A 23,834-nucleotide genomic window follows, 5' to 3' on the forward strand; every position below is an offset into this window, starting at 1 on the left:
TCACGAATAAATAAATAAAATCTTGAAAAAAAAAAGTACTAGGACACCAAATCTAGCAACTTTTATTTTTATTTATTTATTTATTTATTTATTTATTTTTTATAAATTTTATTTATTTATTCATTCATGAGAGACAGGGAGAGAGAGAGAGAGAGAGAGAGGCAGAGACACAGGCAGAGGGAGAAACAGGCTTCATGCAGGGAGCCTGACATGGGACTCGATCCCAGGTCTCCAGGATCACGTCCTAGGCTGAAGGCGGTGCTAAACCACTGAGCCACCGGGGCTGCCCCAAATCTAGCAACTTTTAAGAAGAAGTTTACACTGTGACCAATTGAGATGTATCATAGGAATGTAGGGTAATTTGAAATCTGAAAATCATCTGAAAATCAACTAATACAATATACCATATCAATAGAATAAGGACCCAAACCCACACGATCATCTGAATAGATTCAGAAAAAGTATTTGACATAATTCCATATCCCTGATGAAAATATTTAAGAAACTAGGAATAGAAGGGACATTTCCCAACCCGATAAAGGACACCTATGAAACCTCTAGCCAACATCACACTCAGTGGTGAAAGACTGAAAGCTTTTCTGCTAAGGTACAAGATAAAGATGTCCAACTCTTGCTATTTCTATTCGGTATTTTACTAGAAGTTCTGGCCAGAGAGGCAAGAAAATCAAACAGAAGCCACCCAGATTAGAAAGGAAGAAGTAAACCATCTCCATTTGTAAATGACATAGACTTGTGTATGGAAAACTCCTATTCATCCACTAAAAAACTATTAGGACTAATAAATGCATTCAGCAAGTTTGCAGGATATAGGATCAATATACAAAAATCAAATATATTTCTATATACTTGTGCAGAATAATGGCCCCCCCCCTGTCCTAATCACCAGAACCTATGAATACATTACCTCACATGGAAAAAGCAACTTTCAGATGTGACTAAGTCAAGAATCTTGAGATGGGAAAGTATCCTGGATTATATAGGTGGGCCCAATGTAATCACAAGATCCTTATAATTGAAAGAGGGAATAAGGAGGTGTACCTGGCTGGCTCAGTAGAATATGCAGCTCTTGATCTTGGGGTCATGAGTTTGAGTACCATGTTGGGTGCAGACACTGCTTAAATAGATAAAAAGGAAGGAAGGAAGGAAGGAAGGAAGGAAGGAAGGAAGGAAGGAAGGAAGGAAGGAAGGAAGGAAGGGAGGGAGGGAGGGAGGGAGGGAGGGAGGGAGGGAGGGAGGGAGGGAGGGAGGGAGGGAGGGAGGGGAGTCAAAGTCAGAGAAGGAGATGTGATGATGGAAGCCTAGCTCAGAGTGATGCAATTACTGTCTTTGAAAGTAAAGGAAGGGGCCATGAGCCAAGGAATGCAGGCAGCCTCTAGAAGCACAGAAAGACAAGGGAATGGATTTTTCTCCAGAGCCTCTAGGAGGAGTATAGCATTATGGACACCATGATTTTAGTTCAGTGGGATCCATGTCAGACTTCTGACCTCCCAAACTGAGATAATAAATTTGGGTTATTTTAAGCCACTGAGTTTGTAGTAATTTGTTATGACAGCAATAGAAAGCTAATACAAATTGCAATGAAATTAAGAAAAATAATTCCATTTATAATAGCATCAAGGGGAATAAAATACTTAGGAATAAATAAAATAAGCACAAATCTTACTCTGAAAATACAAACATTATTGAAAGACATTAAAGACCTAAATAAATAGAAAGACATTACATTTTCATGGTTAAGAAGACTATAACTGTTAAAATGACAATCCCCAAACTAATCTACATATTCAACCCAATCCCCATTAAAATCCCAGCTGGCTTCCTTGTAGAAACTGATGAGATGATTCTAAAGTTTTTGTGGAAATTCAGTGGGTCCAGAATAACTGAAACAACCTTGAGAAAGGAAAACAAAGTTGGCACTAGCACAAGGATAATCATATCCTTGGATAAAATGGAGAGTTCAGAAATAAACCCTCACATTATGGTCAATTGATTTTTGGCAAGAGTGCCAAAGCAATTCAATGGAGAAGACACAGTCTCCAGAAAATCATGCTGGGACATAGAGGTATCCACATGCAAAAGAATGAAATTGGACCCCTACCTCACACTACATACAAAAATTAACTCCAAATGGATCAAAGACTTAAATGTAGGAGCAAAAACTATAAAACTATTAGAAGAAAACAGAGAGGCATATTTTTATGACCTTGGATTAGGCAATGGTTTCTGAGATGACACCAAAAGCACAAGTAACAAAAGATATAAAAATTGGAAATCAAGAAAATTAAAAACTTCTGTGCTTCAAAGGACACCATCAAGGAAGAGAAAACAACCCCAGAATGGGAAAAAAATTGGAAGTCATAATTCTGAGGGTAATTAAATTTATTATTATCTCTTTATTAGAGATCATTTTTTTTTGCCCAATTAAAAATGGGCAAAAATCTGAACAGGAATTTCTCTAAGAAGATATACCAATGGCCAATAAGCACATAAAGATACTTAACCTCATTAGCCTCAGGAAAATGCAAATCTGAATCATGAGAAAGCACTTTACCCGCACTGAGATGACCCAAATCAAAGAAGGAAGGCTTGTATTAGGCAGGATGTGGAGAAATCAGAACCCTCACATCCTAGTGACGGGAATGCAAAATGTAGAAATGTAGCTGTTTGGGAAATGGACTGGTGGCTCCTCACAAGATCAAAACCTAAAGTTGCCAACCACCCAGCAAGTCCAGTCCAAGGCACGGATCCCAGAGAACAGGAAACATATGCCTATACAAAAACTTGTTGCATGACTTGTTGTTCATGGTTGCATTACTCATAATAGTGAAAAGGTAGAGACAACCCAAATGTTCATCAACCAATGAGTAGGTTAAAATGTGGCATATCCATCCGATGGAATATTATTCAGCCACGAAAAGGAATGAAATGCTCAGACATGCTACAACAGGGATGGAACTTAAAAATATTATGTCAGTGGAAGCAGCCCATCAATACCACATATTGTTAAGTCCCCACTGATAGGAAACGTCCAGAATAGTCATATCGTTGAGATAGAAAATGGATTTGTGTTTGCCTAGGGCTGGGGAGAGGAGGTTGAACGATGGGGGGAGTTGACTGTTAACAGGTATGGGTTTTTGGAAGGTGATGAAAATATTCTAAAATTCAGTGATAATAGTTGAACAACTCTATGTTAACACCATTGGATTGTACATTTTAAATCATACAGTATATGGCTTCTATCTCAATAATCCTGTTATGTAAAAAACCCCACAAGAACATAAGTATACACTTTTTTCTTTTTTTTCAAGAGAGAGTGAGTGAGCAGGGAAGGGAGAAGAGGCAGAGGCAGAGGGACAGAATGTCAAACAGATTCCGTGCTGAGTGAAGAGCCTGATGTGGGTCTCGATCTCACGATCCTGAGAACATGACCTGAGCTAAAAACATGAGTTGGACGTTTACCTGACTGACACCCAGGAACCCCTGCTTTTTATTATCTTTGACATATGCACACACAAAATAGTACATTGTATCAGTATACTTTTAAGTTTTATGTATTTTGGATCACATCCTTTGGTATCTTTTTTCTTTTTTTTTTTTAAGATTTTATTTATTTACTCATGAGCGACACACAGAGAGAGGCAGACATAGGCAGAGGGAGAAGCAGGCTCCTCACAGGGAGCCCAATGTGGGACTCGATCCCCAGACCTTGGGATCTGCCCTGAGTCAAAGGCAGATGCTCAACCGCTGAGCCACCCAGGGGTCCCTGATATCTTTTTTCACTCAGTTATCTTTCAGATTAATCCATTAGTAAACTCTTATGGCATGAATACAAACTTTGCTCAATTCTAAAATTCATAAACACAAAAGGAAAAGACTCCCTTTGATCCTACACACCTTGCCAGCTGCCGATTTCCCTGCTCTCCCTTCAGAGCCAAAATTGTCAAGATTTCTCTAGATATGCAACCTCTATTTCCTTACTGCTTCCCTCCTCCTTATTCTATGAACAGTGCATTGAAACCGCTTGTCAAGGTCACCACGAGCCACCATGTTTCCACCAACACCCCATTTCCACTTAAGATGCATATTTGAAACAATTCCCCAGCACCTCTAAGCTGGGGCATGTTACGGTTGATGGCATCTAATCATTCTAAATGTTAGCATTTTTGTCTTAGCAGCACATAAAATAATGGTGATTTTTATAATAGATGGCATCTTAGATGCAATGAAACTTGGTACGGTGGACAGGCTTGTCATTTTACCTTAGAGCTATGTTGGCCCCAACTGACCTCAACCTACCTGAATTGCTTTCTTCTGGCTTCCATAAGCATCCCTCCCCTCATTTTCCTCCTGCCATCTGCCCACTCCTAAGTGTCCTTTGCTGGTTCAGATAATGGGCCTTCAAGTCTCCTTCAATGCTCATTTCTCACTGCGTTCTGCTGGGTGATTACACTCAGCCCCACCATGACAGCTGTCAGATGATTATAGCTCATGCCCAAAACACTATTAGCAGTCCAGGCTCAAATCGGCCTGCAAATTTCACACTATTTCAAGTCTACAATGCATTTCTAGCCAACGTGCACCCAGTGAAGCTCCTGGTTCTCCCTACTATACCTCGACCTGTTTCCCAAGCTAGAAATCTGGTCATCATCATCTAGTTCTTCTTTTCTCCCACTTCTTATCCATCACTGAATCTTGTTGAAACTGCAAAGTCCATCTAAACTGTGTCCACCTTCCCCGACCCTCTAGTTCAGACCACTGCCATTTGCAGACGTGAAAGACCAGAGCCTTTCACTCATCTCTTCCTCCTTTCTCCCTGCAGGAGTTGAGTGACCAGCAGGAGCTCCCTGTAAAATACTCCGAACTGTGTTCCTCTCTTGCCTCCCACCCCTCATGGGCTAGCTACCTCGGTTCAAGCCTTGTTAACCCTGTGTGATATTGTTTTGTTAGCATAAAAATATACAGTACACAGCATGCTGACTATAGTTAAGAGTGCTGTATTGTAGATTTAAATGTTGCTAAGAGAGTAAAAAAGACCTTAAAATTTCTCATCACAAGCAGCCTGGGTGGCTCAGCGGTTTAGCACCGCCTTCAGCACAGGGTGTGATCCTGGAGACCCGGGATCGAGTCCCGCGTCAGGCTCCCTGCATGGAGCCTGCTTCTCCCTCTGCCTGTGTCTCTCATGAATAGATAAATAAAAAATTTTGTTTTAAATTCTCATCACAAGAAACAAAAATTTGTAGCTATGTGCAACGATGGATGTTTACACTTACTGTGATCACTTTGCAAGATGTACAAATAGCAAATCATTCTGTCGTCCATCTGAAACTAACAGAACGTTATATGTCAATTTTATCTCAATAAAAAAAAATTAGATCTCTAATCTTGGTTTGTAAAGAACCAAACAATCTGTAATGTAATATAATGTATAGTGTATATATTTTGTCTTCATCCCCAGCTCTGGGTCAGAGCTCCTGACATCTTTGTAATTTTCTAAATGATAAGATGATAGGAGCATCTTTTGTTTGAATATCTGGGTTTTGTCTTGGCTCCCTAAGGTCCAAATAATAAAGATAAAAATGTCTTTACTTATTCCTGACAAGCCCTTTCAACCACACCAGAGTTTAAGGAGGTGACTTTTGGAAAGCTCCTAAGGATGGAGCCTGGTTGCCACAGGAACCAACCCCATCATTAGAGGGCTGGAATTTTCAGCCCCAGCCCCTGACCTCTGCAGAGGGGAGAGGGGCTAGAGGTTGAGCTAATCACTAATGGCCATGTAATGAAGCCTCCACAAAACCCCTTAACTGAAGCTGGGTTGGTGAACAAGAACACATGCCTGTGCCAGGAGGGTGGGACAGGGACAGATGCTCCTGCCCTCGGTACTCTATGGGACCTCACTCTCTGTATCTATCTGACCAATCATTTGTATCCTTCAGTAAACCCTTTGTAATAAGCTTGTCATAAGTCAACTGCTGCCCTGTGTTCTGTGAGCTGTTACAGATAATTATCAAACCTGGGGAGGGGGCGGGTCATAGGCATCTCTGACTTGTAGGCAAGTTGGATATAAGTATGGGAGACCCGGGGACCTATGACTTGCAAGCAGCACCTGAAGTGGGTGTAGTCCTGTGGGACTGTGCCCCTACTCTGTGGGGTCTGCACACTGACTCCAGGTAGTATTACAGCTGCCCAAATTGTAGAACACCCGGGGACACCTGGGTGGCTCAGTCGGCAAAGCGTCTGCCTTCAGCGGAGGTCATGATCTCAAGGTCCTGGGATCCAGCCCTGCTTCGGGCTCTCTGCTTGGCAGGGAATCTGCTTCTCCCTCTCCCTCTGTCCGTCTCCCTGCTCATGCTCTCTCTCTTTCAAATAAATAGTCTTAAAAAAAAAAAATCCAGGGTGTGACTGTTAAGTGAACTGACTCGTGTGGAGAATCCACACCTATGGCGTTAGAAGAGCTCTCTGTGTAAAGAAAACGCTTTCCTTTCAGCCTGCAGGCTCTGCAAGGCCTGGCTCCTGCCCCAGCTCTTCCCCTGCATACCCCTCAAGCTTCAGCCACACCAACTGCCCTTTCCTTGGGGCTGGCTCCTTCCCATTCTTCCTAAAGATCTCACCTTTACAAAGGCCATTCCCTCATCTCTCTTCTCCATCAGTTCCTCAGTACTTCACTGCTTCCCTGAAGGTCTTCCCACATTCCTGGGGGCCTTCCTCTTACCAACTCTCAAGGATTTGTGGAAGGAACCAAACGAGGAAATCAAACATACTAGGTTCATCAAACATCTGCAGGGCTTTCACAGGAAGGACTTATCTTGGACATTTCCAGAAAGGAAAATTTGCATGAGAAGCTCCAAGACATTTCTGCTAAATCTCAGATAAGAAACACTAGGAATGGTAGGTATCCACCCATTCCGAAGGCAGTTGATCAGAGCCGGGCATTTCCAGGTAGAGACCAGATGGCAATGCTGTTGAAAGGAACAAGACTGCTCCATTTGGTGGCAGAGCCAGATTACCTCCAGTCCCTGCAGTGTACAAGTCTGTTCTCTGGTTCTCAGGGATTCCACAGAAGTCACAGAGGCAGCAATCACCAACTAAATTCCCTAGGGAGAGCACATGGTTTTGGTTTTTGCACAGCCCCACAAAAGACAGCACTTACAGCCACATCTCCCTCCTACCGGACACCGAAATTGGAAGATGGGAAAGGCCTTCAAGGGAAGTGCAGGAAAGCCTGCCTGATGACATTAAGACACAATTCAGACCAACAGCCAGCACTATTTAGATTTTATTTCATTCTATTAAAAATAAAAACTACAGAAACAAAAACTGAATATACAACGAGAGGACAGGGACTACCTCGCAGGAGTAAACAAAGGAACACAGCAATGGTGATGGCCAGTCCCTGGCTGGGCACCATTGTTACCAGGGATAATTCTCATTCCCAGCTCGCTACCACACTGACCCCGAGGGAAGCAGTGGGGGCAGGGAGGTGCTATGCCACATGTTGTGCGCTCTTCTGTCCAGTTTCTCTACTCACAGAAGCCCAGAGAAACCCGCAGGATAGAGTTCAGAAAAACATTACAAATACCTTGAACTTGCTCTTTGGCCAAAGTGGCAGAAGCATCCAGCACTGGGGACTCACACCAGGAGGAAAACAAGTTCTCGTAACACCCTCCTGTGCTCGGTCACCTCAAATGGACTCTGATCCAAGGTGGAGACAAACCTCCCGCAGGCGGAGGGCTGCCCAGCTGGTTAAAGAGGCAAACTGCCCACCCCAGACTGCATGAGGAGCAGAAACTGGAGCCAAAGAAACAAGCACCCTCGTTCCCAGCCTAGCCTGAGCCAAGGAGACCAGGGGTGCAGCTGGGTGGTTCAGCTGTGGAGCCCTGCACCCGCCCTCAGTGTCCCTCACTGGTTGGGTTCCGTGTGCCTGTAGAATGTGGAGTCAGCCCTGGGTCCGCCCTCCTGCCCATGATGTCCACAAGCTACAGTGGACGGTCCTGAGCCTCAGAACTGCTGAAGGATCATTTTCCGTTTCAGGTCATGGCTGAACCTGTTCATCCTGAAGAGCTCACTGTCGTAAAAAGCAGACAGGTTGTGGATGTTGATCTGACGAGCCTGAAAAGAGAAAACGTCAAGTGAACCATGAGAATGGGTTTTGGCCGGTCTGCAGCAGGGCCCTTGATTCTCATCCAATGTCTGAGGTCCATTCAAGGCAGCGGGGGGTGGTGGTCAACCAGCACAGAGGTGACGGAGTCGGGGTATGGAGACAGACACAGGGCATGAAACCTCAGCTCTACCAAATGCCTGTGAACATGGACAAGTTACTTAGTTACTCAGCTGCCCTGTGCCTGTCTCCTCTGTAACACGGATGGTGGTAATAGGACCGACCAGTATCAAGGGTGTTAACAGCACAGAACAGGGTTCAGCACACCAGGATACTTAATAAAGGGCTCCCATCCGAGGTCTGCCCACTTAATGATGCAGCAAGGACTTCTTGCCCCCAAAGAGGACAGCTCTCCAGGAAGCACCTGTGTCCATACCTTGTCCACCAAGTCCTTCTCAGGCACTTCAATAGTGTCCTGCTGGGCCCCAAAGCGGTTGCGCTGGTATGTCACCTGTTCTGCCACTAACTGCTTCAGGATGAAGAGCAGCAGCTCATTGTTATCACGCCGGAACGAAAGGTAGCGGGCAAAGGTCTGCAGGGAACAGCGGAAGTCACGTGATAGATACCTTCCTCACCAGGACCCTCCACGCTACTACAGGATGACCAGTCCCTGCCTCCACCACACTCCCATCATGACCGGCCAGAGCAGCCAGGTCAGTGAGCTGTGGCTGCAGCCAGGAGGACAGCAAGGCCCGGATCCAGAGCCTTGGGAGGCCCGCCACGGCCGCCACACTCCCACCCACCTTCCTCATGCTGCGCATGACGCTGAACTTCTGCGTGTCGATGAAGCTCTCCAGCATCACGCGGATGGCCATGCTGACGTCATCCTCTATCACGTAGTCGCGCAGGTGAATGCGCGCGTGCGCCTCTGCCATGCGGATCATGGACTCAATGTGCCGCACTGTGATGGGGATGCTGCCCGTCGCCTGGAAGAAGGACAACATCAGGTCTGCTCAGGCAGGAGACAGAGGTGAGAAAAATGGCGAAGTGGCACGGCTAGTGGCTCTGACAAAGGCCACACGCTCGGGGCCTGCCACTACCCCGCCTGCACCTTCTCTCCCCCAGCTCACTGTGTGCACCCCAGAGTCTGTAAGGTTTGTAGCCAGCTGTACTAAGTTTTGTCACATGGTAAGTACTGCACATACCCCTGCAACAGAAGTGGGAAACAAAGAAGCTGTTTGTATAAAAACTAGGTCAAATCCTCTCCAAGGACTTAATGAAGCTGCTGTCTTGGGTAGGTGGGTGAGACGTACCAATCTACAAGAATTCTGCAACCCAGGGATACCTGGGTGGCACAGTCAGTTGAGTCAACAACTCTTGGTTTCTACTCAGGTCATAATCTCAGGGTCGTGAGATTAAGCCTCATGTTAGGCTCCATGCTGGGTAGAGAGTCTGCTTTGGGATTTTCTCTCTCCCTCTCCTCCTGGCTCACTCAAGCTCTCTCTCACTCTCAAATAAGCAAATAAATCTTAAAACAAAACAAAAAAAACCCCACACAATTCTGCATTCTAGCTGCATGCAATGTGCCTTTATATTTTGTTCCCCCATGAAAGAACTGGTATGTGTTCAGACAACACATTTTGGTGAAATTCACAAAATCAGCACAGAATTTAACTAGTGGCCAACACTTAAGACACCTTGGCTTCAAACCCAATAGAACAATGCATGCATGTTTATGTTCCATCTGGAACAAAATGGTTAAGAGACAGCTACATCTAATTTTTTTTTTTTTTAAGATTTTATTTATTTTTTAGAGAGAGAGAGAGAGACAGGGCAGAGACACAGGCAGAGGAAGAAGCAGGGTCCCTATGGGAAGCCTGATGTGGGACTCCATCCCAGACCCCGGGATCACCACCTGAGCCAAAGACAGACGCTCAAATGCTGAGCCACCCAGGCATCCCTCTACATCTCATTTTTTAAAGGCATTCTAGCTCTAGGTCTTCTTAGATTAACTGACTGCACAGCTAAAGAAACTTCCACGGTGCCTCCCTCTCTGCACCCTACTCCACCCTCTCCGAGGCTGCACCCTAGGCCCTTACCATGGACTCTTTCCTCAAGTCACTATACATCTTGGCCACCTTGTCCTGGTCCATCTGGTTGAGCTTTGGGTGGACCTTCTCCTTGGCATAGATGATGTACTTCTTCAGGACTTCCTGCGGCAGGGGTTCCACACCATATGTGTTGGGCATGGCAGGTTCCTGGGTGCCACTGCTACCCAGCCCCTCCTCCTTGTTGCTGGGGTGGTGTCTGATGTGGCTGCCAACCACAAAACGGGCGAGCATCTCATCCTAAGACCAGAGAGGGCAAGTTGTAGGTTGAGTAGAGTCTCATGACCTGGCTTGGAGTAAGTCAGCTCATTGGAAGAGGAGAAAGCTGCACGTTCTGGAGAATGACATTCTCACAATAGCATCATCCAATGCCTATTATGTGCCAGGTAGCTGTGCGTGCCGGGGGTAACTGGTACACGTGACAAAACCCTCATGGAGTTTGCCTCTTGGTGAGGGGAGAGGGGACAGAGACAGCTTTCCAAATAACCACAGAGAGAAACATGCACGGGATCGAGGGGATGAAGAAACTCCTCCAGCTGAGGCTGCCAGAACGCCTCAGCCATTCAGCACTCTAGAAAGAGCCTTCCAGGAAGAGAAGAGCACACTGACAAGCCAAGGCCTGGCAGCTGCAAGGGAGGGAAAGGGTGTGTGTGGCAGGGGTGGATGAAGTGAAGGGAGCAAGGAGTGGAGACAGGCCCCGGGGCCTCACGGGGCCAGTGGATGCTCTGCTAGTTACAGCGGAAGCTGCCAGTGGATTAAGAAGAGGCATAGTCCTCTTATATTTTCAGAAGATGGGCCGGCCTCCAACTGAAGAAGACCTTATATGGGGTGGGAGTGGCAGCCAAGAGGCCGACCATAAGAAACGGCAGTACTCTGGGTCAGAGCGAGAGAAGCCGGGACTTGGGTTGCAGCAGGGAAGCAGTGAGGGGCAGGAGGGTGCCAGTGGGAGGGCCCCTGGGCTCTGCTGTGAGACAGTGGACTATGCTGGCTGGGTGGTTGGCACAGCTCAGGGGAGGAAAGGGAAACCACGGCTGACTCTGGGACAAACACCACAGTCTGAATGGTGCCTGTCTCCTCACCTTACAGAACACAGGCCCTGAGTCTCACTCGAGGTCCCCAGAACCTACTGCACGGGACTGGGACATGGGGTTGTGTACCTGGACTGGGTCCACCATGTCCCTCACCACACACAGGACATCGAAGCGGGAAATGATAGGTTCTGTGAGGTCCACGTTTTCTGAGAAGGTGAGCGAGGGGTCATAGCGGCCACCTGAAACACAAAGGCACCTCTCCATCAGGGTCACGCTCCCTCAGATCTGCTCTTCTGAGCAGAAAGTTCTTGCCAACCCCAAGATGCTTCAGTGACAAAAGAAAAAGACGACATTGGAAGAAGACAGACACTGCATCTACCAGGCATTCTCGACGACTCAGAAAAGGACTTTCCCCCATGCACTTGCCTGAAATAGCCTTTACATCGAGAGTCTAACCAACTCCTAGCAGGAAAAACCTAGAATAAGAAAGGCAAGGTGCCTGGGCTCCCTGCCACATGTTGGCTGGGATCAATAATCAACTCCACCCAACTTAGACAACACGCTAGATTCTTGCCTCGTCTTCTAAGGAAAATGCCCAAAACTAGTTCTAAGAACACAGCTCAAAAAAGACTGAAAGTCCTGCTTCCACGAACCCGCAACAAGACCCAGGGGACAAAGGAGGGTTTTCTGGTGCTCAGCTCCTTCCTCAGACCCTGGGACTGGCCGAGGAGTGCTGCAGGCTCCTACTTCCCAAGGCAAGGCCTCTCTGGGTCTTGCCTCCCTCTGGCAGACCCCCCTTGACTCCATGGCAGACCCAACCCCATGCCTGGCATACCTATAGGGTTAGCTGCAGCGATGATGGTGCAGCGAGCCTGCAGGGAGGTGACGATGCCAGCCTTGGAGATGGAGATGCTCTGCTGCTCCATGGCCTCGTGGATGCTGGTTCTGTCCTGGTCATTCATCTGCATGAGGTTCAATGCATGACATTTGCCCCAACTGCTATCCTGTTAACTACACCCCAAATCCTATCACCACATGGCCCAAGGACCTACCTTGTCAAATTCATCGATGAGACACACTCCTCGGTCAGCCAGAACCAGGGCGCCTGCCTCTAAGGTCCATTCCCGGCTGACGGGGTGCCGCTGGACATATGCTGTGAGGCCCACGGCCGAAGCCCCCTGCCCAGTGGTGAAGATGGCACGGCTAGACACTTTCTCGATGTATTTGAGGAACTGAGACTTGGCTGTGCCAGGATCTCCACACAAGAGCACGTTGATGTCGCCTCGTACCTTGTGCTTACCCCCTGGAGGAGACAGGGATGGAGGGGAGGATGGAAGGGAAGGGTGCAGAACATAGAGCTGGGTTATCCCTAGTTTCTCAGCCTACATATGCTGATGGCAAAGCATATACTCTAGAAAGGGATGCAAGACTCTAGGACTAGTGATCCTATTTCTGGAGAACTGAACCCAGAGAGATGGGGACATAAAGCCATTTGTATAAAGACATCTTAGCAAAGGGTAAGAATCTGGGAGCAGCGTAAATAATATTCTCCACCGAGAGCCACATATGCTATGCTACAGAAACCTTGATACAGTCGCTTATGGGAATAAACACACCAATACAAAAAGATGCTCAAAACATGGTAATGAACAGGAAATTGAAAGCTAGGTATTTTATCTAGTCACTTACACAGATACAGGAAACACTGCATTTATTAACAGAAACATACACATGACATGGGAAGTGTGCTACTGTGTAAGTACACGTGTAAGTCTACAAGTGGCCATGCAAAGGCCCAACAGTGCACACACACATTACACTGATCAGTGACCCACCAAGAAGGGACTGGATTAGAAACAGTGCTCAGCGTGGACTTTCATCTTTCTGTGACTTCTAACAATTTAAGAAGAGGATGCAATCATAATCATCTCTCCATATTTATGTATTACTTTTATAGTTAAAACCGCCCAAGATAGGGCAGCCCGGGTGGCTCAGCAGTTTAGCGCCACCTTCAGCCCGGGGCCTGATCCTGAGGACCCGGGACCGAGTCCCGCATCAGGCTCCCGGCTTGGAGCCTGCTTCTCCCTCTGCCTGTGTCTCTGCCTCTCTCTCTCTCTCTGAATAAGTAAAGAAAAAAAATCTTAAAAAAAAAAAAAACGCCCAAGATGCCACAGCCACAGGCTACGCCCTCCCTACAATGACTGAACCACACATGGTCTGGCCATCTGCTAACACTTACTTTCTCCCCAAGCACCCGGCCTTTAAATGCCAAGTCCTCTGGAGGGTATTATGCTGAGTGAAATAAGTCAATCGGAGAAGGACAAACAGTGTATGTTCTCATTCATTTGGGGAATATGAATAATAGTGAAAGGGAATATAAAGGAAGGGAAAAGAAATGTTGGGAAATATCAGGAAGGGAGACAGAACATAAAGACTCCTAACTCGGGGAAACGAACTAGGGGTGGTGGAAGGGGAGGAGGGCGGGTGTTGGAGGGGAATGGGTGATGGGCACTGAGGTGGACACTTGACGGGATGAGCACTGGGTGTTTTTCTGTATGTTGGTAAATTAAACACCAATAAAAGTTAATTAAAAAAAAAATAAAAAAATAAAAATAAAAAAAATAAATGCCAAGTCCTGCCTTGTCTGGTACCCGCAATGCAGAGGTAAGGGTGGGGGTGGGTAGTACCCAATGCCGCTCACCTGGGTTTTTGGGTTCCCCTCCAAACAGTGCCAGTGCCAGGCCTCTCTTGATGTCTTCGTGCCCATAGATGGAAGGAGCAATGCTGGCAAAGATCTGAAAGGGAGGAAGAGCCAATGAGAATAGGAGCCTCTGCTCTGAGTCTGGGCCTACCCCACACACGCAATAGATCCCCTACCCACTCCAATCTCAGGGAACAAGGGTGTCTCCAGCCCCAGAGCCCACACCACAGCTGTCACAATTCTGCCAGGCCCCAGCACTGAGCCCTACTTTCTGACCCTGGGTCGTGCAATTAGCTGGCTTGTCCTGAGAATCACAGAACTTTATAGAGCTTAAAAGAACTTTGGTCCCACCCTTTTTCTGGTCCTATTTCAGAAAGGACTACCCAAAGGTTGCAGAAGGGAGACAAGACCCAGGTCCACGAAACAGTGCAGTGTGTGGGAAGAGGGTGGGCTGATGGAAGACAGGTATCACAGCTCAAATCCAGAGGGCGGGGTAGGTTCTAAGTGAGAGGTTTATACAAGTGCCTGGCTCCTGGGTATGCTCTGGTAGCCAAATATGATAAATATGGAGCATTCAGAAGATGGGCCTGCCAGAAAGTCACCATTCCAACTGCTAAGTCACAGAAACACCTATTTGGGTGTGAGACAGAGAAGAGGAAAAGACAATCTCAAAATCTGCATGATTTTTAAAGATAAAACCAGAGACATCAAAGAAATGTCTTGCTGGTAGGAAGCAGCTTCCATCTCTACCTACACACTTTTACTGTTCTCCACCTTTCTGTCATCTGCACGGAGGGGCTCTGCAGAAGCAGTGCATACACATCCTTTCTTCCTGCCAGGCGGAAGAATCAATCCCTCGGGGCTATTGGAAGTGTGAAGGTGGGAGAAACTCCATTCTTAGAGCTGGAGTTAGGGTTCAGCGGTTTATCCTGCGGGCAGCTACTCTCCACTGCTGCCAGAGGGCAGTGTAACCAGCAGGTCCTTCTGGAAAGAGGATCTGCCGATACCACTGGTGTTGGGGCAGAAATGCCTCCCGCTGTTATTTTAGGTAGTAAGTTAGGGGTGGAGGTCAGTTTCCACATGGACACTTTTGCTCGTTCTTTCCGTGGTCCTAATGTCCTACAAAACCGAGCCCAAGGAGACACAGGACAACATTCGCTGGTGAACAGGGTTTCAGGCCTGGTACATGTAGAGGCTGACCTCTAAACATCATTTTCCACTGAAAGAATATTATACTTCCCACAGGCCTATTTGGAGAAATGGCCAAACCCAGGTCTGGGGCAGGAAATATGCAAGAGATAGCTGCATTCTTATAAAAGCAAGAAGGAAGCTATCAGAGAGACCTGGAGTCATGCCAATAGAACTCAGGGACAACAGGCTTCACGTTTGTCAACTAGAGGGACACACTGGACATCACCCAGATGGCCACTGCAACACCAAAGCCTCAATGACATTTAAGTCCGTTCATCTGTAATGATGCTCAATGGTCACCTCAGGAGGGGAACCATTCATTATTTTGAAAACCGGTAAATGGAGGGAAAGCACTACCCTGCTTTTTCCTAGAGGACCTCTACCTAGGCACAGTCCAATAGTTAGTAAAGACAAATTTCTCTATGTAGAAGTATTCCAGAACATAAATGAAGAAAGATGTGGAGTTAGAAGACTGTCACTTTGCAAACCAAGGATCCTCAGTGGCTGCTAATATCAGAGAGACAAGACGCCCCGATGGGAACGCAGACCTCTGGGGCAGTCTTGCCACAGACCTCACCCAGGAAGAAAACTTGGGAGACTGAATAAGCATGTGCATTGAAGGCACAATTCACAGAATATACACAGCCCAGGAATATGTTCGACAAAGACAAAATCAGCAACACCTAGACTATAGAAATATCAACAGGACAGACGACTCAGATCCTTCCACAAAACTGAGGAAATGGAGAGGGGACCTAAGACTGAGATTTAAGAGACAGATCCACCAGTCCAAACGTGCGAGCCTTCCTTGGATATCGACACCAAGAGACTTCTAAAAAATAATTAAAAAGCAGGATTATCTCAGAGATGTAGACGCCAATCAAATACTTGGCATTGTGGAACCTGTGTTTAAAGTGTTGTCGTGGCACTGTGGTTAGATTTGGTAGACAGAACCAACAAGACATCCATGGTCAACTACTGTGTCTTGAAGTAGCTGCATAGTAACTGAGGTATAGGCCTGTCTGGATACAGCGGGTGTATACTCATATACACTCTAGTATAGTGTATACCCTCTACACCACACTGCCTGGATGGGGATCCTGCCTCTGCCATTAGTGGCTATGGCAGGTGGCAGCTTACTTGACCCTGTGCCTCAGTTTATTCATCAATAAAACCGGCACCCTCCATTATAGGATCATTACTGTTGTTACTCTCTAGAAATTACCTACATGGTGTCAAGACGATGCTTAGTGTTCAATATGTATGGCTCTCCCACTGCACCCTCACCTGTGCTGGGAATGTCAGGAGAGCCAATCTGCCATGGATGTCTCATCCTCCTGTACATCTTGTGGGTATGGCAAGGCTGCCCGTCCCTGACCTCTCTTTACCCAACTTTTCTCAGGGCCGTTCCTGTAGCAGGCACCCCTGCAAAGATGAGGTAATGTCTTCCTCCAGAACTGAGAGTAGCAGGCTGCTTCCCTGACTGTTACACACCAGCTGCCCAGACTCTGCTCCCCTTCTGCAAAGCACCCGCTGTATCCAGATGGGCCTCCCTGTAGACTGGAGGACAAGGGAGCAACCATGCTAAAGCCTATGCTGCCCTGTTACTGACCCAGCTGGTCTGAGAAAATAACTGGCAAACGTACTGCTGGTAATAAAAGTAAAATGAGGGGCGCCTGGGTGGCTCAGTTGGTTAAGTGTCTGCCTTTGGCTCAGGTCTCAGGTCGTGTCTCTGAGGTCCTGGGAACGGCCCCAAGTTGGGCTCCCTGCTCAGTGAAGAGTCTGTTTCTCCCTCTCCCTCTGCTTCCCCGCCCAACTCAGGTATAACTCTCTGTCACAAATAAATTCTTAAAAAAATAATAAAAACAAAAAATGTAAAATCAAACCCAGACTTGCCAAGGAATGACATGCTTCCCATGAAGTAGTCCACTTAACCCTCATAATGATCCTAGTTCCCCCATATCACTAAGGAGGAAACAAACCAAGGCTCTGGTCAAACTGTTCCTAAATAAGAGAGGCAGGACCTGACCCCAGATTCCTCTGAATCTGAAGCTCATGCTCTTAATTCTCTTTTTTTTTTTTTTTTAATTTTTATTTATTTATGATAGTCACAGAGAGAGAGAGAGAGAGAGGCAGAGAGAGACACAGGCAGAGGGAGAAGCAGGCTCCATGCACCAGGAGCCCGACGTGGGATTCAATCCCAGGTCTCCAGGATCGTGCCCCGGGCCAAAGGCAGGCGCTAAACCACTGCGCCACCCAGGGATCCCTCATGCTCTTAATTCTCAATGCACACTGCCCCATCCCCCTGCTCAGAACAGCCCAGCATAGAGTGAGGCCAAGTTCCCACCTACACAGCTACTGTGAGCACAAGACAATGCACAAGAAAGTGCCCAAGGGCTATTTTTATACTCCTCCAGTCCACATACACTGTCTGGGGGGGCACACCTATCCAGTTTTTGTAGGAACAATTTCACTTTTGTACCTGAGCATGCAATAGCACAGCATTCACATGTGCACCTCTGTGTAACCTTCGAACAACTCTATTGGGTGCTACCCACCACATCTCACCCATCTTACCCATCTCACCGTATAGAAGCCAGATGCTCATCTGATCACACCAAGGATTACGCCAAAGTCCAAACCTAAGGAGTCTGGCTCCAGACTCATTCTCCCATTAGTTGTTTAAAATCTATCAGGGGTGCCTAACAACCACTGGGCAGCTCAGTGGTTGAGTGTCTGCCTTTGGCTCAGGTCATGATCCTGGGGTCCTGGGTTCAAGTCCTGTGTCAGGATCCCCACAGGGAACCTGCTTCTCCCTCTGCCTATATCTCTGCCTCTCTCATGAATAAATAAGATCTTTAAAAAAAATAAATAAATAAAAATTTTTAAAAATCTAAGTTTCAGGCATGGCATCTATCCCTTGACTATCTCTGTGACCAGGCGCCACAAAATCAAATGCCCCAAAGGCAAGTAAGCTGAGTTCATCAGGTTAGAGGGTGGAGCAGTGGGCGGCTGGGACAGATAGCAGGGAGCTGTCCCCATCTGAAAGGACAGCTGCCCCTTGGCTCTCCCAACAGTAGTTGCTGGAGAAAAACAAAGACCTAGCACTGACGGGTGCTTGGATGGTCACAAACTGAGGCTTCCAGGTTTTTAGGTGCAATCTCTTGATTCCTAAAGGATGATAACTAATTCAAAACTAAATGAAATCAAAAAAGAAAGGGAAATAGAGAACCACCTACCAACCAAACCCATCAGCAGGATGCAAGTGGCCCATAGGCCACTGATTTGCAAACCTCTGGCTTAAATAATTCAAATGAACCCCATCATTTTTGGATCTTGCCTGTCATCTTTTCAGTTTGTCCCCAAAACTGCCAAGTATGGTTTCTTTGTCCAAGTTCTTGGTAAAAATATCCATGCTAACAGTGGACAAAGGGGTCAGTACAGACCAACCCTCCCTGGTGATCATCCAGCCCTCCCTCCCTGACAGTGTTCAGAAAGGTGTCCCGCAGAAATGTCATCATCTATAGGAGGGTCCCCTCTAGATCCTTCTCAAGGACCTGTTTAGAAGTCACCCTCTGCAACCCTGCAGAGGTCACTGTGTAAGTGTATAGGTTTAACTGAACTTGAGCAGCCAGTACCATGCCAGGACGTCTCTGCCTGTCAAGGTCAGCTATGCAGACAAAAAGGCAGACAGGGTAACAGCTATCGAGGTCCAGCAGTGTGGCCAGAGCCTTCTATGTTAGGGCACCGAGGAGCAGTTCTGGAAGTCTGGGGCACAAGGCATACACAGGGAGGGACTGCCCTGTCCCAAGCCTTGTTCAAGTCCAGCATGTCCTATCTTCAATGCTCTATCTGCTGCTGTTCCTGTCTCCCCAAGAGAGTGGGAGAGCAGTGGCTGAGAACTGAAGCAGAGGGAAGAGGGCAGTGGCAAAGTGTTCTAGAAGCACACTGCGCCTTCAGTGCGTGCTCACAGCTGATGCAAGCCAGGTCACCATCTATGCGGAAACTGCCTCAAATACTTGCGAAGAATCTGAAAACAGGACCATTGTATTAATACTAATTTTCCTCTGCAAAAAGCAGGAAACAAAGAATCGTGGGTTGTGGCTGTCTTCCTCGGTTTCTGATTCTGTGAAAAGGTCCTGTTTCTTTCTTATCATCAGGGACCCTGATTAACTATGAGCTCCAGGAAGGGAAGAATTGTGTCTGACTTCCCAAGATCCTAGAACATGGCCCTACAAGCATTCAAGGTCTGAGCTTGCTGGCAGAATGAAGCTCTCATCCTCCAAGGTTGGGAAAACCCCTACCTATCCTGGTGGAGCCCTAAATCTTGGTGGCCCAGGTGGACATGATGGAGGTGAGCGCGTCACATATGGCCCTGCCCTCAAGGGAAGGATCCCGTTTGCCAAACCAGCCAAATGGAACCTGCGCTGATTCACTGATTCACCTGAATTGAGGGTCTGGCTCTTAAATCCCTAGCTCCCCAACCTTCAGCAAAAATGTCTACAATTAAAACAAAAAGACCTCATAAACCTAAAACCAACTTGGGGGTGGTGTTCTTCCTAGAGAAACAAGAGTTGGTTGGAGTCTGATTTCTTTGTAAGAAGTTATTCCTACTGTCCACCTGTTTCAGCTTTGAGCCTGGGCTTGACTCGATCCACTGACTCCTCACCACAGCCCCATCCCACCGAGACGCCAGTCTGAACACCAGCACTCAAGCTCCTCCTCAGAGTGCGACCCCTCTCCCTCCATCAAGGCAAGTTTACCAAGCCAACACTGGGAAGGGAAAGAATGAAGAAGGGTAGACCCCAGGACCTGGGAATCAGAACCATGGTTCTGGGTGCTACTCTGGGAGCACAACAATCCCACCCAGACTTCCACCTGCCTTCTCCCCAATTTGCTGGTCCTTGGAGAGACTGGTGATCATCTTCACGTCTTCGTCTGTCAGTTCCCCCACAGCGACCTTATTGTCCTTCTTGGCTACGTGGTTGGCTAAGATGACAGTGGCAAAGACAGGGAAGCCGTTGGCCGTGTTGAGGGAGCCATCATAGTTGTTGTGGTAGATGCCAGTCAGCTCCTGGGAGAGGAGAAACAATCCAGAGGCCCAGCCCGGGGTTAGACTCAGGGGTGAGGTCCTCCTCCCCACTGCCTCCATTGTCTGATTCTCCTCTTCAACTCCTCTATACCAGACAGCAAAAAGAGTAAACCAAAAGATTAATCCAAAACATTCCACTGGCCAGTCCTTTACAAGGAGGGAAAGACTCTTCTTCCCACTGCCAGCAACCCTCTCTGCACCATAGATGCCGATGCTGATTTCATTAGCAACTCGGCTCCCTCTGGGCCTGCTTCTGGGCCACTTACTATCTCATCTCCTGGCTTGCAGCTGTCCACCAGATCAGCGAGGAGGATAGCATCCTTGGAGCGAGGCAAACGGCCAGCCGCCACTTTACCAGGACTTTCCTGAATTCGGATGCGCTGGTAGTTCTGGTAGATGGTCTATGTGGGAAAAGCAGAAGGTCAACTTTGGACTCTTTCAAGCACTGACTTATGTCACCTGACCCTGGCCATGGCCCCATGAGGTAGGAGAACAGACAGGATTCTTATTTCCATCAACTGACTAGAAAATGGAGAGCCATTCTAGAGAAGATAGGGAACAAGCCTATAGGGACCAATGCATCAGTGGACAGTCTCCGCTGCTGCCACTACCCCCATGGATGCCTCCTGCCAGTCAAGCACCTGCTATATGCTGTGGAGCCAAGCCCTGCTGCATACAGACGCCACAGCCAGGCTGCCTAGGTTCAAATCCTAGCTCCGTGTCTTGAGCTGTGTGATCTTAGGCAACCATGTTCCCTCTCTAGGCCTTCTCTGCGGAATGGGGATGCTAACGCTCAAAGTAAACCCTCAGGGTAAGGATTAAACCATGTCATATGTCAAAAGCACTGAAATCAATGCCCAACAAAACAGTGAGCTCCACTAAGTGTGGGCTCTGCTGCCAAATGTCACATGTCAACATTTTGCTGTGCAATTTAATGTCCATTATTTCATTTCATGTCTAGAAAAGAGGCCACATAACACACCCGATAAAAGCAGACGTTCTGGGTTAAAATGCCAGACTTCTAACCTTTGGGCCTCCTCCTAGCTGTGTGACCTTGAGGTCAGTAAAACCACCTGCCTCAAAATGTATAATGAAAACTGAATTATACATCATCCCCTACTGGCACCTTGCAAAATACTCCAGAAACCTCAGAAATAATTATTACTCATGTAGAAGCAGGGCCTGAAACCCTGTTCCTGTTTAGACTTCTCAAGAAGCTTCTAGGAAAGTAGACTCTTAAGGAGGATGAGCTAAGCAGGCAGGGGACTCTGGGCAAAGGTGTGGGCTTGGCTGACATGTGGCCTTGCAGTTCACCCGACCCAAGCAAGGTGCACCTCGACTTTACAGCAGGTCTGCTATTGGCTCTGGGCTGCCACAATCATAAACCCTCAGGGGTTTTCTGATAAAGTGGTCTCAGCCAGAGCACTTAGAGTGCTGAGAGGTCAGCAGCAGATAATCGCAGCAAGGCCATAAAGGGAGTCTGGGCATCCCCCACCGGTACAGGGATGACCCCAACTGTAGAGATGCAGTCATTCGAATACAAAGACAAATGGCCCAGCAGCTTTCAGCAGGGCCTCCTGAATATGGCACCGCGATGTCTAAGCTAGTTATAAGCTAGAGGCCCCCAAAGAGAGGCCCAGAGAGGTTGGTACCAGAAATGTCAAGGGAAAGCCCCTGAGTAAGGGATGGGGAAACAGGTGCCTTACTATGGGGGCAGCCCGACAAGTGAGCCCAGTTTTGCCAGATCTGCACCCCCAACTTAAAAAAAAAAAAAACACATCAATTTTGACATTTTAAGCAAAATGATCTAGTTTTAAATTTTTTTTTTTTAATTTTTATTTATTTATGATAGTCACAGAGAGAGAGAGAGAGGCAGAGACACAGGCAGAGGGAGAAGCAGGCTCCATGCACCGGGAGCCCGACGTGAGATTCGATCCCGGGTCTCCAGGATCGCGCCCTGGGCCAAAGGCAGGCGCCAAACTGCTGCGCCACCCAGGGATCCCAAAATGATCTAGTTTTAAAATATTGGCATAAGTTCTTGAAAAATGCCCCATAGGTCAAACTAAACAGGCCAGCCAGATAGATCTGATTTGCCTCAGGGTGTGGCGAATATACAAGTCTATGCTGTTTTCCCACAGCTGCCCTACTAATCTAACTGCTTAGAGGTAGGGCAGGCCCCGCGCAGACAGGAAGGGCAGCCAACAACGGGTGCAGCCTCTCACCTCCTCCATGTTGACTTCAAAGGGGCCAGCTGACTGACACTCAGGACAGGAGCCTGGCTTCACCTCCTGGTTCTGGGACTGACAGAAGGGCCCCAGCACGAAGCTACACTTGTTGCAGTTGTACTTGACCATGCTGAGCTGGGGCAGGACACCTGTGCAGCTGGTCACCACCCCGCTGGTGCGGATTAGCTGGTTCAGGTGCAGCTGCCTGCAGACACGAGAGGGCATATCAGTGGCCTGGAGGGCCATATGATTGATCCATGCCATCCAGAGATTGGGACTATAAGTGAAGTGGATCCAGAAAATTTGGGGTCTGGACCCATCAGATCCGTATCATTGCACCCAGTACAAGCCAGAGTGCCAGGAGTGAGGACTCTCCTTGGCCATAGCCAGCCCACCCAGGCCTGTGGCCCTGTTGCCGCTCCCTCTAATGAAGCTGAGCCACAGGGTGGTGGGAACCCGGACCCTCAGGCTCACCCTGCCCTTGGCTTACCTCAGCGAGCGCAGCTCCTCTACCAGAGGCAGGTGGGAGATGCGCACATGGATGTGGCTGGCGATGCGGTCGTATTTTGGGTACATGGCCAGCACAACCTCCAGGGCAGCCTCATCAAAGATCTGTAGCAGCTCTGCTGGTGCCTCTGGCAGGAAGTAGGCCAGGACATGCTCCCGGGCTGCCAGGTCTTCATAGTTCACCACAAGGCTCTCGCGGTTCTCTGGTGGTAGGAAGAGAGACCAAGCAGAGCTCAGCCAGGGACACGGCAGGCAATTTCTTTCGCTTATTGCAGAAGAGGGAGGGCCTGCCCACCCAAATCTTAGGCTTGGCGCCAGAAACCCCAGCCCTAATTTGAGCGTGCCCTGCTTTAGCTACACGACTCAGATGAGTGATACATCCTGAGCCTCAACTTCCCAATCTGTAAAATGCGGACATCACACAGCATATGAAATCACATTAAGGGAAATAATACATGCGGGACGCCTTTTACAGGAGGGCTGCAAACTCAAAATGCCTAAAAGAGCCAGGAAGGAAACCTGTGAATAAACTATGTCAAATACAAGACAAAAAGGGAGTGGAGTGGACAGCAGGGGACCAAGATCTACATGCCTCCTCTTAAATGTAATTCCCATTACACAGAAATGTACTATTTTCTGACTGAAGTAGTAATCCAGACTTTTACATCAAACATGTCTTATTTTAAGCATGTCAAACACCACTTCTGTGGTCCAGACGTTCCTGGACAGCCAAGAGAGCATCTTAGTGTAGACATACAATGCTTTTTGTATTTGCCTGATGACGGACACCTCGGGCGTCAGGTGCTGGCTCCTGTCTAGCGGCGGGCAGGTGGCTCGGTATTCCCTGCACTTCACATCCCTAT

At 47.7% G+C, this 23,834-nt stretch overlaps 1 protein-coding gene across 3 annotated transcripts in view; it reads right to left on the reverse strand.

The window, feature by feature from the left end:
- Positions 1-23,834, reverse strand: part of MCM2 (minichromosome maintenance complex component 2) — a 41,158-nt gene that overhangs the window by 12,651 nt on the left and 4,673 nt on the right. The window contains exons 5-17 of one of the 3 annotated variants that reach the window (XR_005988954.1): positions 22,955-23,174; positions 22,462-22,669; positions 20,506-20,640; positions 20,030-20,221; positions 13,957-14,050; positions 12,308-12,558; positions 12,091-12,217; positions 11,382-11,494; positions 10,216-10,464; positions 8,920-9,102; positions 8,553-8,708; positions 7,598-8,127; positions 7,026-7,112 (exon numbers count right to left, since the gene is read on the reverse strand). Coding sequence is in view for 1 of the 3 variants with exons in the window: in XM_041762280.1 (XP_041618214.1) it covers positions 8,017-8,127; positions 8,553-8,708; positions 8,920-9,102; positions 10,216-10,464; positions 11,382-11,494; positions 12,091-12,217; positions 12,308-12,558; positions 13,957-14,050; positions 20,030-20,221; positions 20,506-20,640; positions 22,462-22,669; positions 22,955-23,174 (2,039 nt within the window). In the remaining 2 variants the exon portion in view is untranslated. Of the gene's footprint in view, positions 1-7,025; positions 7,113-7,276; positions 8,128-8,552; positions 8,709-8,919; positions 9,103-10,215; positions 10,465-11,381; positions 11,495-12,090; positions 12,218-12,307; positions 12,559-13,956; positions 14,051-20,029; positions 20,222-20,505; positions 20,641-22,461; positions 22,670-22,954; positions 23,175-23,834 lie in introns of those variants that run through there. The other 2 variants (XR_005988955.1, XM_041762280.1) reach the window with 2 other exon arrangements.

Source organism: Vulpes lagopus, chromosome 7, assembly GCF_018345385.1.
Source record: "Vulpes lagopus strain Blue_001 chromosome 7, ASM1834538v1, whole genome shotgun sequence".
Lineage (NCBI taxonomy): Eukaryota > Metazoa > Chordata > Mammalia > Carnivora > Canidae > Vulpes > Vulpes lagopus.